The sequence below is a fragment of the Gordionus sp. m RMFG-2023 genome, chromosome 2, assembly GCF_954871325.1.
Source record: "Gordionus sp. m RMFG-2023 chromosome 2, tfGorSpeb1-WG-v2, whole genome shotgun sequence".
Lineage (NCBI taxonomy): Eukaryota > Metazoa > Nematomorpha > Gordioida > Chordodea > Parachordodidae > Gordionus > Gordionus sp. m RMFG-2023.
This window is the reverse complement of record NC_088776.1, coordinates 48,948,759-48,967,517: the sequence shown is the minus strand read 5'-3', so window position 1 is coordinate 48,967,517 and position 18,759 is coordinate 48,948,759. Positions and strand designations below refer to the sequence as shown.

At 25.9% G+C, this 18,759-nt stretch overlaps 2 protein-coding genes across 2 annotated transcripts; one reads left to right on the top strand and one right to left on the bottom strand.

The window, feature by feature from the left end:
- Positions 1-12,319: 12,319 nt before the first annotated feature.
- On the bottom strand, positions 12,320-13,410 carry LOC135924743 (uncharacterized). The gene is made up of 4 exons (XM_065459847.1): positions 13,121-13,410; positions 13,037-13,070; positions 12,864-12,994; positions 12,320-12,752 (listed from the first exon to the last, which is right to left on the bottom strand). The coding sequence occupies exons 1-4, from the start codon at positions 13,361-13,363 to the stop codon at positions 12,393-12,395; spliced, it is 768 nt and encodes a 255-aa protein (XP_065315919.1). The 5' UTR covers positions 13,364-13,410; the 3' UTR covers positions 12,320-12,392.
- Positions 13,411-13,964: 554 nt separating this feature from the next.
- LOC135924409 (uncharacterized) lies at positions 13,965-16,453 on the top strand. The gene is made up of 10 exons (XM_065459466.1): positions 13,965-14,117; positions 14,172-14,352; positions 14,391-14,447; positions 14,500-14,556; positions 14,647-14,721; positions 14,764-14,820; positions 14,864-14,944; positions 14,988-15,797; positions 15,839-16,103; positions 16,189-16,453. Exons 1-10 carry the CDS (start codon positions 14,052-14,054, stop codon positions 16,451-16,453), a joined length of 1,914 nt encoding a protein of 637 aa, XP_065315538.1. The 5' UTR covers positions 13,965-14,051.
- Positions 16,454-18,759: the final 2,306 nt, after the last annotated feature.

The window sequence follows — 18,759 nt, the reverse complement described above, 5'->3', positions numbered from 1 at the left end:
TAAAAGGAAATATATTTTTTTGACCAAAAAAATAATACCAAAGATTTATTATCTTAATATATTTTAAAAGTGATTTTATATTATTATTTATTTTTAATTAGTTATTTACAATTAATAAAGAACAAAAAAATACTTTTTAAATTTAAACGGGTTATTAAAGGTAATATTATATGTTTCTATAAATACGGTTTAATTAATCGAAATATGAACAAATATTATATTCGATTTTGAAAAATTTAATATTTTCCACAAATAAAAAAAAATGTTAATTTTGTATAATAAATGGTGAAATGTTGTTATACATTCAAAAATTTCCTTTCAAACCTCTAATTATCACCTTATCTAAATATCTAAATTTATATTATCACACAACCAACTCTAATAAAAGGCTAAAGTGTTATAATTATCATTTATTCATAAAAGTTAATCAAACGAAATTAACATTTATCCAGTATAGAATTGCTTTTAAAATGCGTTTATATCTAACATAATCTCATTGTCACTTAAATGATAATATTTTTAATTCATGAATGATTATGGAGTTATCTTTAGTTTTCGTCATAACTTCACCCCTTTCTCTTGGAAGTATAACCTAGCAAGATAATAGGTGTTATTAACAGGTAAAAAGCCAATTATTTTAAATTTCGATAAAATCAACCATACTCCAAGTAAGAAATATTTTGGTTTTATAAATTCGCTTCAAAAAAATGATATTGATATTATACCTGTGATGATTTTATTTTATTTTAGTACTTTTAGGGATCGTTTAGAAGCATGCAGAGGGGCATTTTATAAATATAGTATACCAAATTTATTCGTTTTACATTATAGTGAAATTTTATTAACACTCATTTAGACCAGGACTAGGTCTGATTTATAGATTTAATGTAAAATTGATAGAATTTTAGATTCATATAACTATGATAAAAACAAGTTTCATCTTTTTATTAATTAGAAACCTCAATTTTTTTAAGTCAAGTTATTTAATGGATAAAGGGAGTGATTAGACCTGTGCTCGGTGAAAGAACTATCGACGGGAGGCGCGCTAAAAATTTTTATTAGCTTAAAAAGTTATTTTCGATTTTACTTACTTAATTTTGTAAAAAATTTAATGACTAAATTTAATCATTTATTTGAAACAACTATTTTTGAAACAAAATTTGTTTTTTTAATACCAATATGATACATATAATTAAATTCATATTATAGTTATCTTATATCAAAATTATTATTTTTAAATTGGAAGGAGATAGTGGGGATCTTTTTGAGTTTAAGAGCCCAATTACATAAAATACATGCTCACTGTCACTGGTAGTGTTATGTTCGCTTACTAAGTGTATCGTAAGATAATAGTACTAACCGTGTTAGGGAAGGATTTAATTGAAATTGTATACTGATAGATTCATATTGGATGAATATAAAATATTATAAAATTGCAAAATAACAAGTGCTTAGTCAGCGGCTGGAGAGGGGAATCCCCCCTCGTATCAAATTTTTTTTTTAAATATAAAAGGACTCAGGAACATTCCAGGCTAGCGAGAGGGGGATAGGAGAGGGAAGAAATCCCCGGTAAGAATTTTTGAAAAAATATAAAAGGGCATCATGAATTATGAATTGTAAAGTATTCCATTTCAAATAGGTTATTCTATTCTAAATATTAGCAAAAAGTTAAAATTAATTTAAATATATATTTCTTGTATTTTAATATTTTATCTCATGAAAATTTAGTTTATTTTCTTCATTTTTTAAACCATAAACACTGATGGATATAAAAAAATTTTATCAACCGAAATAAATTTTATTTAATATATTTATACTAATAACTATGATAGGAAAATTTATAGTGTGTGAAATGTTCAGGTATTCCATGGGAGAGAATTTGCTGATAATTATTTCTGAGACATCTGGTGCTACAAGAAAATAGAAAACTGCGAGTAACCTGCACAAGATGGAGCCTTCGACATCAAGCTGTTACAGCATTTTTTGAAGCAAGAGCCTATTTTTTATGCCCTTGGAATCTCAGAATCACCCATATTTCATCTAAAGCTGATACATTATTAGGTTTAATATGACTGCCGATTTTTTTCATTGGAATGTATTAATAAATTATTTATTACATAACAATTTTATGCAATATTTTTCAAAAAAGTAGATTTAACTGAAGTTATGAGAATCGCGAATATTATTATATTACAACTTATATACCAAGAGATAATATCGACCAGAAATTTTTCGAGATTTATATGATTGTTGAGGTAAAAGAGAAATAATATGATTTTGAAATTCACAAGCCTTGACTTTACAGACAAACAAATCCTTCCAATATTAACGTGGACTCAATTGAGGATCGTTATAAAATAACTACCAATTTTGAATTTAATTTTGACTTAAATCAATGAACCATTTTTGATTTATCAAATGGCTCTATCTAATTTATAAATACTATATCAAGGAGACAATTCAATAAGAAGTAATAACTATAATAGCTAGGTATGTCAATATAGATGTTATGTATTAACATCATTACTTAGTATATAATTAATTTTTTTTTAACTAATAAACCACTACGATTCCATATATCATTACTTAGATAAAAGACTAAATCGTTATTGCATATATCAAGTCCAAATGATCTTCACTTTTTAAAAATGTAAAATGTGGACTATTTGATAAAAGATCTATTATAATAATATTATTATAAAATTTATTTTAATATTTGTTTTAAGAATTAAAATACTTATTGTAATTGTTGTGAGTTCCTTGGTTATAGTTTTTTTCTATTATTTATTTTAAAAAGTTTTTATTATAATTTAAATTTGAATAGTTTATAATTTTTTTTGTAAAAATCAGACGATATTAGTGAATTGATGTTTAATTATTTATGATGTAATGAGAAAATTATAATTTTTTGTAGAAAAATCAGAAGATATAAATTAATGATGATGTTTAATTATGATTATGTAAGGAGAAAATGGTATTTTTGTAATAGACAGACATGAAAATTATGATCATTATGTTTGAATTACAATTAGAAATTATATATAGCGACGAAATATATTTTTTAAAAAATAGATATTAATATACTTCCAATTTTTCGGATATAATTATTTTGATTTTTTAACATTTATAAGTTTTTACTATAATCTTTTATAATGTTAATTTAGTATTTTACTTTATAATTTATTATTTTATAATTAATAGAGATGAATAGAGGCAAACATAAATTTTGTTATTTAGTTTCAATTTTCATACCCTTCATTATTCAATCTATCATCTTTTTTATTTAGATTTAACTATCTTTATATCTTGGTGCTTTAATTTTTCAATTATACAGTAACTAGGGCATGGCAAGGATAATATCATTTTAGTCCAAACCAGGGCCTTCTAAATCTCCCTGAGCTATGAAGCAGAAACTCGCCCCTGAGGCCACCTTCTAGGCCCATTATAGCTGGAAATTATGTTCCTAGAATTTTTTCCTAAATTTCAATTTCCATACCATAATAAAAGTCCAGGGATCCAAACTAAAACGAATATCGGTTCGGTTCAGGTTCGGATAAAAATAACGGTTCAAGGTTCAGGTTCGGTTCGCAAAAAATAAAAATATCGGTTCGGTTTGAACCTCTAAAAACCGGTTTGAACACTTTTTTATTCAAACCTACTTTAGGATTATGTATAAGGAATTTTTTTTTTATTTCATAATTAAAATAAAAATCTTCATTTTTATTAATTGCACATTATAAAATAATATTTAATTTATAAATATAACAAATAAATATATCAATGAATAATTTTAATATGAACAATTACTTAAAATTTTTTTATTAAGCCGCACAATTAATATATTTTCAAAATTCGTCTCACTCAAATTACATCTATAAGGAGATAATATAAATTTAATTGTTGAAAAACATCTTTCCACACTAACTTGGATAACTGGCACTGCCAGTATGATATCACATTTGATGTGTTATTTATAATACTATATGTAAATAATTTATATATTAGATTTAATTTTTTTCTAGGCATTATAATTTATATGCTTAAAATATTTAAAAAAATGTTGTAAAATGGCAATATACTAAAGTTTATAAAAATTATGACTGACGTTTATCAATCTAATATGATTGATAATAATTTTTAAAACAATTTGAATATAATTAAAATTTTTGCAATATACTACTAGTAATAACTAACACATTATTTTATAAGCATAAAATTATGAGACTCGAACCGGTTCAGAGGCATTTTAGTGGTTCGGTTCAGGTTCGGCTAGAATTTTTTTAGAGGTTTAGGTTTGATAAAAAATACCGGTTTTTAGCGGTTTAACGGTTCGGTTCAGGTTCGGTTTGGATCCCTGCGGCAAACATAAAATATAAAATACACCAGAATGGTTGATTGTATTAAATATAGCATTTTTATAACAATTCATAGAAAATAGAAAAAAATATTATATTTCATAAAAAATTTATATTTAATATTTCAAAATATTTAAACTTACAGATTTTTTAATAAAAAAATATTAATATGACTTAGCATCTACATGGCAGAAAATTTGTTGGAGGCAAACCCCCTCCAAAATCTACCCATACCCACCTAAAAAAACCCCGAATAAGCCACCATTTATAACCTTACAACATAATTCTATTTACAATCTTTCAAGCCTATTTAGTAAAAAAAATTTAAAAATTTGTAGGTGATAATCAACTATATTTAAATAATGCAATCTTTTCATAATTTGGTTGATATTCACTTTATTTTCATAAAATTGAATTAAATGAGATAACATATTAATATTTCTATAAAAATTATCTAAAATATTGTAAAAAATATAAGACGAGTAATTTTAAAGAGGTATATTTAGCTTGATTCCACATACCTATATTACCTTTTAATTAATTAAAAACATGTATTGTAAATAGAGTTATTATATAAAATATTAGAATAAAATGAATTATAGTATATTTTGCATTGAAATTATAAGATGATAAATTAAATTTACATTTTTTAAAAGTATATATTCGCTGTGAAAAAGATACATTACTTATTTTATTAATAATTTGGATAACCTTATAGATGTTAATGCAAATTGTGTTATAATATCATCAATTGTAAATTTTTCAAAAACATCAATTTCGCTGGATATTAACAGTAAATTTTCTAAAAATGGGTCCGAAATTTTATTCCGTATTCGAGTTTTGTTTATTTTTACATTACTCATGGCTCTTTCGACTGAACAGGAAGTTGTAGGAAGGGTTAATAAATATTTATATAATAAATTTAAATTAGAATAAGAATTTAATTGATTTAAAAGTCGGTATGGTAATATAAAAGAATATTTTATCCATTTTTTTATTTTGGTCATGATTTCGCTATTGATATTTTCTTCGGTAGTTTGATGGTTTGTAATACCTTTAATTATATACAATTACAAATAAAATATCAATAAATTACTTTCATCAATATATAACGCGTCATTCTTTTTAACTTTCAAAAGATCTTCGCAAAAAATGATTGATTGAGACTCCAAATATAAAGAGCTAGCAGGCTGGGGATTATCAATAAATTACATATCAGCTTTCTGATCTGATAATGCCTCAGTGAATTTGGAAAAAACCAGAGTGTATTTATAGAATTAAGTCAGCACATTGTTGGTGGCGATTTGTTCCTAATACCCGTCATCGATAGAATTATAAAATTTTATAAACCTTTAAAAATATATTTCTTTATAGATTAGAAAAGCTGTCCTAACATTTGGAAAATTTTTTTCAATAATGAATGGCAGAGGTATATTTAGGAATGATCGCAGGAAATCTACTACATGCTGTTAATGTGCAGTTGCAATCAGAAGAATCTTAACAGAGATTCATTAAATTATGTTGCAGATGTGTTCATCTTTACAATTAAAAATTGACAATAAATTTTATGACGCCATTGCTAAAACTATATTAAAATGTTCAAATATTTTAAAAATACCGATAGACATTGTTGTCTTGTTGGAGGAGATTGTAGTGCTCTCTATTTTTGATTTACAATGTAAAAAATATATTTATTTTATGCGAATGTATAAATAAGATTTTGTAAAATATAAAAAAAATATGGAAAATTAAATAGTTATGTTAATTATATTTTATTTGAGATTTAAATAATGGAACTAAACGTTTACCGTCGTTATTGAGATATTTATAAAATTCCTGGCATGACATATTATAAATTTGTTTAACCATTAGCTCGGCCTCTAATGTTGTTAAAGCAATCCGATTTCTCTTTTTTTTCCAGGCAGTCCTCATCAGGCTAAAAATGCGCTCGGATGAGGCATTAGAATGAGGTAAGGAGAAGCTCGCATATTTTTTCCAAGCATCGAGATTTATTGTTATTACGAAAAAATTCTACTTCTCCTCTGCTTTTAGACCTTCTAACTTTAAGTATTCTGGCGAATCATAAAAAATAGAGAGAATTACAATCTCCTCAACCAAGACATCAATGTCTTTCGTTTTAATATATTTATTAAATTACAAAAACCATCAATTGATGGTTTCTGTTCCAAGGTAATAATATTTATACATTAGTAAATACTTATTAAAATCAAATTTTGATTGTAAATATTCTAAAATTGTCTTAATAAAAATATCTGCTTCATTTAAAAATATATTAATTAGAGTACTATTTGAACATTTTAATAAAATATTTTTAGTAATAGAGCTATAAAATTTATTATCAATTTAACTGTAGAGATGAACAGAGCTGTAGCCTGATTTTGTGAATCTTTATTAATAAAGAATATTCTGATTGCAACTGAATATTAACTGCATGAAGTAGATTTCCTACATGTGAAACTAATCCCAAATATAATTCTGCCATTTCATACTCAAAAATTTTTCAAAATTTTTGGACAGCTTTTAAAATCTTTATTTAAGAAGTATTTTTTTAAGGGTTTGTAAAATTTTAAAATTCTATCGATGGCAGGTATTAGTGATAACCACCTGATAGGTATATATCGCAGCAACTCACACCATTTCAAGTCAGATCACTCCACCAACTCTTTTAATTCATTAACTCTTTTAGTTGATGAACCAAATTCGTTAAAACATATCATCACAATTATTTCGACATCTACAGATAGTACATTCATTGCCTTCTTGCAAGAATTATGTAGTATATGGCATATACAGCCATTTGGTATTAATTCATTATTGTGCTGCCTCAATTCGGTAATTACACTTTGGTTTTTTCCAAAATTTACAGAAGCATTATCAGTGCAGAAAGCTGACATATTGATAACCCTGAATCAGCTATATTTATCATTATGCGGTTAGCTACATCGTTGGATTTGTCACTATAGAGGAAAAAAATTTCAAAGGTTTTATTGAAATGTTCTTATTCTTGTTGAAATATTGAAGTATCAAGGGAAATGTTTTAATAATTCCCTTATTAGATGCATCTGTTAGAATTGCATATGGATGCCCATCTTTCAAATCGTCTAGAATTGACCTCTAGGATTCAAGTACTAAAAAACTTGTGATAGCCTTGCTCATTTTTTGTTCTACCACAAGTAAAATTTGCACTTATATTGGAGTCGTTAAATATCATGGGAAAGATTCGACCCACATTGTAATGATATAGCTCTGTAAATGTTGAACTACATAATAGTTGTATACGATTGTAGTTGCATCTGTAATATTTATTATTTTTGGAGAATATTTTTGTATTGCAATCGATGTTGATATACTCCCCTGTACTGACTTATATGAATGAAATGATGTTGATTTATTATTGGATAAAAATAAAACAGGATAGAAAGAAATTTACAAACTAGACATTTTCAAATAAATTTTTAAAATTTATTTTAAAAATATAAAAAATTATTTATATATTAAAAACGTTAAAATACTAAAAAAAAAATTGCGGTAAATTTTTGCGGGAGATTTCCAATTGGGGTAGATTTGCGGGAGAGAGGTCTGCGTGTAAACTAAAAAATTGCGGGAGTCTCCCGCTGATGGGGGGAGACATGGTATCCCTGAATATAAATATAATAACCTCTAAGAAAAGTACCAAATAGGATATGTGTAAATATTAACTTGATAAAATGGTAAATGAATGGTTCACAAAGAAAGTTTATATTATTTATTAATTGAAAAATATCTTTACATTGACATTTGTCAGAAAATCAACGATAACCATCATAATCGTATCAATTAATGGATTTAAAAAGATTATAATTCAAATCAAAAATTACCCCCAAAAAATCGATACCTACCCGCAAAAAATTAATGCCTATCCCCAAAAAACAATATCAACCCCCAAAAAATGCCAATATATTTTGGAGGCATTTGTCTCTTATCCCCCCCCCCCCACCGGCCATGTAGACGCTGATATGACTAACAATAAGAGATAATATACATTCGGGACTAATTTTTATTACGGTTAATAACAACCACTTAATTAGTCAACTATTATCACCAGTAGTTTATTTCTAATTCATATCCTAAATCATGATGCTTATAACAATTTAGATTATGGTTTTGTTGAATAAATTTGATAGTGGCGCAATTAATTTTAATAATATTTATAAATAATATTCTAAGGAGTTTTTTATTAATATCATCGATTTGGTATAGTTTAAAATCTGAAAGAATATCATGGGAGTTTTTTGGTAGTTTTGGGAAAATTCCCTGTCAGGTAAACTCTGATTAGTTTTTGCAATGGTTTTGTCTTTTTTTTCTAAATGAGACAAGGCTGATGGACTATTAAGTCATGTGAGACCGTAGGACCATCGGCCCAGGGTCCTTCTAAAAAAGTTTTTTTTTATTAAGCTATGAAAGTTTTATTCTGCATTAAATTTATTAAAAATGAAAAGTGTTAAATTACCAATATTTTAATTATATCACCAAATCATTTTTATTATATTATACAATAGATATTACCCTACTAAATTAAATTACTTGACGAATGAATTAAATGAAACGGAAGGTATTAAAATTAAAAGATGAATGAGATATAATAAAGTGTTAGGCATTAAATAATCATGTTTTATGTGTTCATGCAGGGGCGGACTGGCGACGCTCCGGCCTCGTGTGAATTTTTTATAGCGGTCTCATTTATATGGGGACTTCGCCCCCATACCCCCATTTTGCGGGCATTCGGCCAGTTTTAGTCCGGTTTTCGAACGGGTTCCCATAAATGGCTTCTTTGTTTTACATGATTTTTGTTACTTATTTTTTGAAAATAGGTTCAAACGTTTTACATATTTAGTAAAAAAAAAGAATAATATTATACGATAATCATATATTTTATTTAAAAAAAATGCACATCTAAAATCAATACATTACCTATACAAAATAATATTCATTGAAAATATATATTTTATATTAGATTTACAACGATATTGCACTATAAAATCAAATCATACATCACATGTTAAATATAAAAAACATGCATACTCAATATATTAAATCAATTAATTATAAATATAAAATAATTTCAGTTATACAATATTACAGAGAATAAAATTGCTGCATTTTTATAAAATCAGGCACCGATCATATTGTAAATTATATTAATAAGATTCTAATAAAAGAATTAAGAAAATATATAATTTTTACGTTAATAAATCTCTCATTAACTTTGAACCTTTGCGCAAATATACAGAATATCTTTTAGTTCAATCTACGCTAATAGTTCTCGTTCAACTGACAACATTAAAAATGCTTCTAATTTTTCTTGGTCAATATTAGCTCTCAGCTTATTTTTATAATTTTTAATTTACTAAATGCTTTCTCGCAATTAACCTGCGTAAATGATAAAGTTAAAATGTATTCATATGCCAAAAATAAATTAGTGTCATGCATAATCTTTTAAGAATTTCATACACGCATATTAAACACTTGTTACATTTATTATCACACTCTGATTTATTATCATATTGTAATATTCCATCTTCTTCATTTGACTCCTCACTTGTACATGCGATATCATCGTCCGTTTCATTTAATTTTGCTACCCAATCTTTGAATACACTGGCAAATGAACATAATTCCTTATGAAATTTAACACTCAATATATATGCCAATTGTGCCAGTTTTTCCAAGGCCTTTTCAGAAATACCTTTACTATTTATTTCATCAAAATGTCTTGGATGCAAATATTGCACATTTAAGATAAGCTCTCAATTCGCAGAAAGTAGTTCCACAAGCTGTTTATAATTTGATCAATTATAGGACGAAATAGTTCGAACCTATAAAGGTCTATCGATTCTTGAGGACGTTCATCTTGGTATTTCTCACTATATATTCTCTTCGCTCGTCCTATTCGATCTTTTTACAAGCATTTTGTACTCAGATACTCTCCGGGAGCTATAAATATGAAAATGTTTCATTTAAATTAGCAGCCATTTTATTGCTTTATTTTGAATCGTTGTAATAATCGATGATGCAGAAGATTTAGCATCTTCTTTCATTTTACATGCTGTCAAAGTACCTAATTTTTTAGTTTGAAGATATGACAGTGGCCTCATTATTTTAAAAATTCCCAAATATATTATAGCTGTACTTAGAGTCTTAGATTTACATAGATTATCAAGTTTTTGTCTCAAATTATTTATTAACTATTATAAATTGAACTGCCTTTATCGTTATTGGGAGCAAGCTCTCTTTACCATATATCCATTTAAACATTTTCTCGCAGCCTCGTAGGCAAAATGCCCATCGGGTCTTATGGCCAGTCCGCCCCTGTGTTCATGTATATGTACATTAACTAGAAAGCAATTCACAGCAAATTTATATCTACTTTAATCAGTTTTCGGTTGGACCAGACCAACGGACAGTGTTGTCTGCCCGGACCTCGGACTACAAGACCGAAATTGACTGGACGTCGGTTCAACCGGACTACTGCAAACACTACTGATGATAACTAAATCTAAAGAAATGTAAAAATCATCCTTTTTGATTAATTTTTCTTTTGATACCTACAATGAGAAATATGTTTTTAAAAGCATCAATTTTTAGGCTGCCCCTTTTTCTGTACATTTGATCCATCCATTTTTCAAACCTTTATATACTTGGATATGTATCCAATAATTAGTCAGGAGTTTCTTTTGTATCATATTGTTCAGAATAAATAAAATAAAAAGTAATATAAAATTTTAGTATATATTTCTTAATATTTACATAAATCAAATTTCAGGTTGGAAAAGAGGGAGATAGAGAAGTAGGATGGATAAAATTTATATACTTGGATATGTATCCAATAATTAGTCAGGAGTTTCTTTTGTATCATATTGTTCAGAATAAATAAAATAAAAAGTAATATAAAATTTTAGTATATATTTCTTAATATTTACATAAATCAAATTTCAGGTTGGAAAAGAAGGAGATAGAGAAGTAGGATGGATAAAATAAATATATACTTTATAAAAGAAATATTAAAAGTTTTATGTAAACGAATGTGTTTATTAAAATTAAGTGAATACGTTCACTACTTTTACAACAGTAAATTATTTTAGAAGAAAAAGTTAATAAAAATGTGATATTCTTTGTTCTATTAGGATTTAATTAACAAGTAACATCCAGCAATAAACAATGCCCATATTTCAAATGAGATTATTAACTTTTGAGGTGTAAAAAACAAAAAAAAATTAATCATTTGTGATAATGAACCAAATATTGTATTGGCCATGAGAAACAAAAAACTTTAAATTGCTTCTTGTTTTGCCAATAAAAATGAACTGATTTGCCATAGAATACTTTTGTTCAGTTTGTCATTTTTTCAAAATTTTTATTGCATATAATACTTTATTATTATATATTTACTTTATTTAAGGTGCTGGTAAAATTATTGACATACCAAATTATAATTGCTTAATAATTAATTTGGCTTCTAATGAAGTGAAAAGATTCTACTACATTCTTTTCTCAAAGTCTCATTAAGCTAAAACTATACTTAGGTTCATTAGAGTGAGGTAATGAGAAAATATATTCTTTCTTTTGCATTTATTCCAGATAAGAGTATTTATCAATGTCATTAAAAAATCACCCATTTTCCTTTACTTTCAAATTGTTAAATTTTATTAGTACAAATTTTTTTTTTATGACATTGATTCAAAGATAAACAGTAAATATATCAATCTAGATATTGGATTAGATTTGTAAGAATATTGGATTAGATCAATAAAAAATTTGTGGATAAGCACAGCTTGATATTTTTTTAAAAAAAAGATGCTTGACACTAAGGTTTATTTTACAATATTTGTTTGTTATTTCTCATTCAAAACATACTTAATTTTAATATTTAATGAAAAACAAACTCTCACACCATAGTTTTCTGAAGCCATTTATTTAAATTACCAAAAATATAATATAAATATATTTAAGAATAAACCATTAAAAATATTTCTCCTGTTAATAAAAGGTAGCAAATTTTTCAAAAATTGATTTCAATTTTTTATCTTTCACTGGAATACCACTATCAGTAGAATTTTCAATCAAATTTTCTTGATTTGTAGCACATTTTGACTTGGTATCTTTACCCCATAGAGTGCTCAAAAAATTTAAAAATCCTTTATCTTTATTAATATCATTATTTTCATGGTCTTTAATAAATTGTGGAGAACTGATTAGGTCTTTTGAGTTTTCTGTAATAATTGTTCCATCTGATTTTTTGATAGTCACAAATTTTTCCATATCTTTTCCTCTCTTTATGGTGTGTGTTATAGTTTCATTACCTAAGCTATCTTTTTGAGTAAGTGTCTGTTCTGAAAACTATTAATAAGAAGTAAAGTGCATTAATATAAAAATATTATGAAATAACATTTTTTAAATAATAATAAAGGTAAAATTTAAAACATTTATGCTCAATAATTTAGGATATACCCCATTAAAATTACTGAAGATATTTGAAAAATGATAAGTCGTAATATTGGAGTTGCCAATAGATGGTGATGATGAAAATTGAAAAGGATCAATTGTTTCAAATATTGGGAATAATTTTATAGGAACATTTTCTAGAAGTGTGAAAGGATAAGGTGTTTAAACAAAATAATTACTTTCTTCGGGAATTATAATTGCATCATTTTTCATCTATAAAAAATTTAAGGCAATACTAAAAGAAATGAAAAATTGTAGTTAACTTGATTATCATCTGAATGTTTTAAAAGTGAATCTCTAAGTGAGGTAGCTGAAAATTGTTTTGTATCCTGATCTGGTATATTCCCTAACAAGCAATTGCTACAATCATTAGGGACCACAAAAGAGAAATTATCGTTTAGGTTTGTATGGTCTTCATAGATTCCAAATTCACCTATAATTTTATCAAAATTTTTAAAAATAAACTCAGTCTGCTTTATAAAATCAAATATATCGCGATTTTCCATATTATTTATATATTTACATTTTACTACTATTTTATTAATAAATAAGGTAGAACATAATTAGATTGATAATAATTTGACAGCAGTCGTTACTTATTTTCTGTACGAATAATTAAAATGAGTTTCAATATTTCTCTTTTATAATTTAATAAAATCAATTTAGTTTAACGAGTAAATTGAAAAAAAATATTTCCATTGCTATTAAAACTGAAAATTACCAATTGAATTGATAAAAATTTAGTTTCTATGTAAAAAATATAAAGAATTTACATGGACTTCATTTTTTTATTTGAAAATAATTGTATGAAATTTTAGATGGAATGTTATTATCAAATATCTGCTCCTTTTAATATCTTTGTATTACATCGATTTGTTATTAGTACCTAGAATATTTGCTAATATGCGTTACGACTGTCATCTCCCAAATCTTGGAATATTTTTTAATATTGCTCCGATAAAATATTATAAATAAAATAATAAAAATTTATAGTATTATTGATGAATATAACCAAGAAATATTTATTTTATAAGTTTATAAATTATTTACATCTGCAAAATTAATTGAAATTTACATATTTAATTTCGGGATCGGTTCTAAATCGCTAAACGAAAAATCGCTAAAAAATGGGATGTTCCCAATTTTGTTACCAGTGAAAATCCCAAAGATGGCTACTAGTGTTTTATTTAAAAAATGAAGATTCAAACCGTAGCAGAAAACATAAATAATTTACTTAAGCTTAGGAAATTAGATATTAAAGTATGTATAATTTATAGATATGAAAATTTTATTTACATTTAAATTTTTTTTTAGAAAACAATAAAAAATAAAGACTACATAGAATATTTGGGATATCAGTATTTACAGCACAAATCTGGTAAAAGTGCCATATATTACTATTGTCGCAAAAGATGTGGTGGGAGAGCAAAACTCACCATTAATTGTGACTTTAGTATAACTAAATGTCATTTAGACACTTGTAAACCAATTCAAAGTAAAACTTAATTGTAATTATATATTATTATATTTTAGATGTTTCACCTTTATCATCAAACATTATCTTAGAACAACTGAGATCAAATTTTCAAGGTAAAAATATTTTATTACATAATTATAAAACAATAAACTCAAAATCATATAGATGTATCTCAAATATCTTCTCAATCTCATGGAGAATCCTTGACCCTCTCAAATCCAAGTTAAAAATTATAAATAATCTTAAATAAATATTATAATTTTAGTTACAACATATTATATAACCATTATCTAAACACAAATTTTAAAATAGGTTATACTCAAAGTCATTCAGCTTACACATCCCCTCTTTGCTCATATATCTCCCCATATATTCCTGATTTTCAAAGTAACATTTTTATAACAAATCAATTTAATCTATAAAATATAGATGCTCCCAACATATCAAATGATTTCTATACATCTCCTCTTAATTCAGAAATAGAAAGTAATAATTCTTAATGAAAATATATATATCCCTATATATATAGGCAATTATTTTTTAGAAAATATGGATAATTATGGATTTGCAGAATCTCTAATAGATTTTAATGAAAATATACATATTTTTGGTAAATTTCTATATAAACATCTAAAAATTTTCTTATATTTTAGAGGAACCAACATTTATCGATAGCCAAAAGGGCAAATCATTGCTCTTTTTTCAAAATTTTCTTTACCGTTATAACGGTACATACAGGAATACAATTTACTACCGTTGTCTAAAAGCTGATTGTAAAGTGACGTGTAAATATATTCAGGGATACACAATATCCAAAATGCATGAACATCAAAATCATGCTATACTTTTTCACAAATTAAAAACTTTGCAAACAGTAAAAGCAACGGTACAACAAAATCCTTTAGATACAAGGATGAATATCTATCTAAAGGCATTAAACCAACAATGCTCTGAAGATCCAGATATAATCAATTATCCAGGAGCCTTACCACCTTTTATTTCCGTTAAAAATACGATTAACCGTATTTTAAAACAAACCAGGCCAAATATTCCCATTAGCAATGACACAATTGTATTGACCACTGAATTGATAACAACATTCAGTGGTGATAGCTTCTTAATAAAAAATAATAATAACAAACTTATTGTATTTGGGTCTGTCATGTTAGTCAGTTTATCTTCCTATACAAAATTTATTTATATGGATGGGACTTTTTACACATGTCCACGTTTTTTTAGCCAATTATATACTATACATATCATGTATAATCAAACGATGATCCCTATCATATATGCACTTCTTCCAGATAAAAGGAAGGAGTCCTATATTGAGCTATTTCAAATAATCGTGGAATATGGGACATTGAATGGTATCCAGTTTTCACCAGAAATGGCACAAACCGACTATGAAGCAGGAGCGATATCTGCTCTACAATTTGTATTTCCCAATATTTTAGTAAAGGGTAAAGTTTAAATTATATATAGTTGTATAATTTATTTTTAGGCTGCTTCTTCCACTTTACGCAGGCCATTTGGCGTAAAGTTCAGCATTTAGGTTTAGTCAAGCAGTATAAAGAAGAGACTGCTGTATACACTATTGTTCGAAGGATGAGTGTATTACCTTTATGCAAGAGAGAGGACATTCAAGTGGTCCGTGATTCTTGTGTAGATCTAGCAGCCAATGACCCGTTAATATTAAGTTTCTTAATATATATGGATACTACCTGGATAAATTCTGATGCAATCTTTCCTCATCAAATTTGGACCAGGTAATTATTTCATTTTTATTAATTCCTCACAATTTATATAAAAGTTTATAATATTTTTAACATTTAATACATTGTTTGGTGTTAGGTATAAGATTCAAGGTCCTCGCAGTAATAATCATCTTGAAGGATATCACCATTCCCTCAAGCGAATGGCAAAAAATGCTCATCCGGACATATATTCATTAATTCGCGTTTTAAAAGATAACCAACGCCTGACAGAACTTAAAGTTATACAAATCAATAACGGGGAAATAGTTACGGAGAAAAATAAAAAATATGTGATAATTAATAAAAAAATTGTAAACTTAACAGCATTATATGATATTACTTCTAATTTTTTTTTTTATTGATAAAGTGTCTGATTTAATAAAATCATATTAAATATATATTATTAAATTTAAAATAGTTGTAGATATATTGTTAATAAAAAATTTAATATAAAATTGATAAAAAAGACCAATATACTTGGTGTTTGAAATGATACTTTATTTTTTTTTTGTTTACATGACAAGATTTTCACTGGATGTAGATATCTATCATAAATCTATATACAGCGTCTACATGAGCGGGAGAGGTAGGAACAGTTTGCATCCTATTTTTTGAAGGGGTGGGTGGTAGGCTGCCTTAATGGGGGTAGGATAAAAATATTTTGGGGTTATCTATTAAATCTTGAGATGAAATAAGACAAAATTTATTGCTGTAAAAATTAATACTTTTATTATGGAATTATTATAATACAATTCATCGACCAAATCTATATATTGCAAACAATCATACACATTGTTTTCCAAATAAACTATCCTTTTAAATGTAATTTAGAGTTTAGATATTTCAGCAAGCTCATAATGCCATAATAATTAATTCATTGTAAATAATGGGAGTTTTAATTGAATTTATTATCTAAAAAATAAATTCTTTATATTCACAAAATATCGATAGATGGTAGTAGAGATAGATTAATTTAAGTTATCCTTTATAAATTCTTTGAAAAGAGTATCAATAAATTAAATAGGTAAAAATAATAATAAAAAGAACGCATACTTAATAATATTATATATATATATATTAAAATTTATTATAATATCCCCCTTAAAATATATATTTGTTATTAAGTATTGAATATAACTATTGATAAAATCTTTTATTGCCATTTAAAATATTTTTGTAAAACGCCTTGTTAATAATATAATTTGTAATTATATACTAAAATTTATTATAATTTCTCCCTTAAGATATATATTTGTATTAACTATAAAAAGTTTATTGAGATTTAGATTAAAAAAAAAATAATGATCATATATTCAAAAAAAAAGTTTGCTATATATATTGACAATGTAATTTATATAAATTGATCTTTTTAAAAAAATTAAAAATAAAAAATTGAACATTAGTTTGTTAAGTAAATTGATTTATAAAATATAAAATTTTAATATTAGTTTATAAACAATTTGATTTAAAATATAAAAGTTGTTTTTTTAACAAAAAGAAATTTTAAGTTAAGCCATAAATGGCTTAAGGATAAAAAAAAATAATTTTTTAAAGTTAATATTATTTAACATTTCACACTTTTTTTTTTTTTAATTTTTTTTATTTGCCCTCTGTCTATAATTTAGTTGTATGTCATTCTTGCTCGTCAACCCCTTCGTTGATCTTTTGTACGTTTTATCTATTTAGTTCCACACACAAAATAACTAATTTTGTTTTAATATAAGGAAGAGAGAAAAAAATTTATTATCAAATTTAATTCATTATAAAATTTTCAAATTTTCTAGGCAACACAGTATTTCTAACTGGTCTTTGATTCTGATCATTTATTTGTACGTTTTGGTTTCTTGTTTCATCACCTCTCCTTCTAAAATTCAATGTATAAGGTGATGCATTATTATTAACATTCGCTTTAAAAACTGTTGCACCATTAGAAGAAAGTTCTACATTAGTTGATCTTCTTTTTATTTGGTCCAAGTGTCTTTTTATAATTTTGTTCCCAGTATCTATATCATACAACAAATTTCCGTTTTTGCGCATTATTGTACCTTTTTCCCAATTATTATCTTTAAAAGTTTTATACCATATGCTGTCTCCTATTTCTATATCCCTATCTATTGATATCTTGCGATTTAGTATATGATCTCTTTCATCCCTCGGTTTTATCAACTCCCATTTTGTCCTAATCATTCTGGAGAACATTACTTCGCTTGGTATTTTGTTGGTCGTTGCGTTGGGTGTATTACGATAATTAAAAAGAAACTTTTCTAGAGCTATGTCTACGTCTATTTTATTATTATTTTCCATATTCCTTTTCATATTCATTTTCATTGATCTAATCATACGCTCACATTGGCCATTGGACTGTTGGTGGTGAGGTGCGGTGAGCAAGTGTTCGATTTCATGATCTTCACAAAATTTCTTGAATAATTTACTGGTAAAGTTAGTTCCATTATCACTGACTATTCTATTAGGTATACCAAATAAACTTATTATTTTCATCAATTCTTTAATCGTTGATTCCGTAGTTGTGTTTCTCATTCTCCTAATAATAGGAAATTTGCTGAAGGCGTCAACACATACCATAAAATTATTATCTTTGAACTCTGCAAAGTCTATGTGTACGCGCTCGAATACTTTCGTTGCTGTTTCCCATGGGTTTTGAATATTA

Coding starts and splice junctions, on each gene's coding strand:
- LOC135924409 (XM_065459466.1), top strand. CDS start 14,052: ATGAAGATTCAAACCGTAGCAGAAAACATAAATAATTTACTTAAGCTT. Junction 14,353..14,390: donor CACTTGTAAACCAATTCAAA/GTAAAACTTAAT, acceptor ATTATATTTTAG/ATGTTTCACCTTTATCATCA. Junction 14,448..14,499: donor ACTGAGATCAAATTTTCAAG/GTAAAAATATTT, acceptor AAAATCATATAG/ATGTATCTCAAATATCTTCT.
- LOC135924743 (XM_065459847.1), bottom strand. CDS start 13,363: ATGGAAAATCGCGATATATTTGATTTTATAAAGCAGACTGAGTTTATT. Junction 12,995..13,036: donor AATTATAATTCCCGAAGAAA/GTAATTATTTTG, acceptor TCACACTTCTAG/AAAATGTTCCTATAAAATTA. Junction 12,753..12,863: donor TCTTCAGTAATTTTAATGGG/GTATATCCTAAA, acceptor TCTTATTAATAG/TTTTCAGAACAGACACTTAC.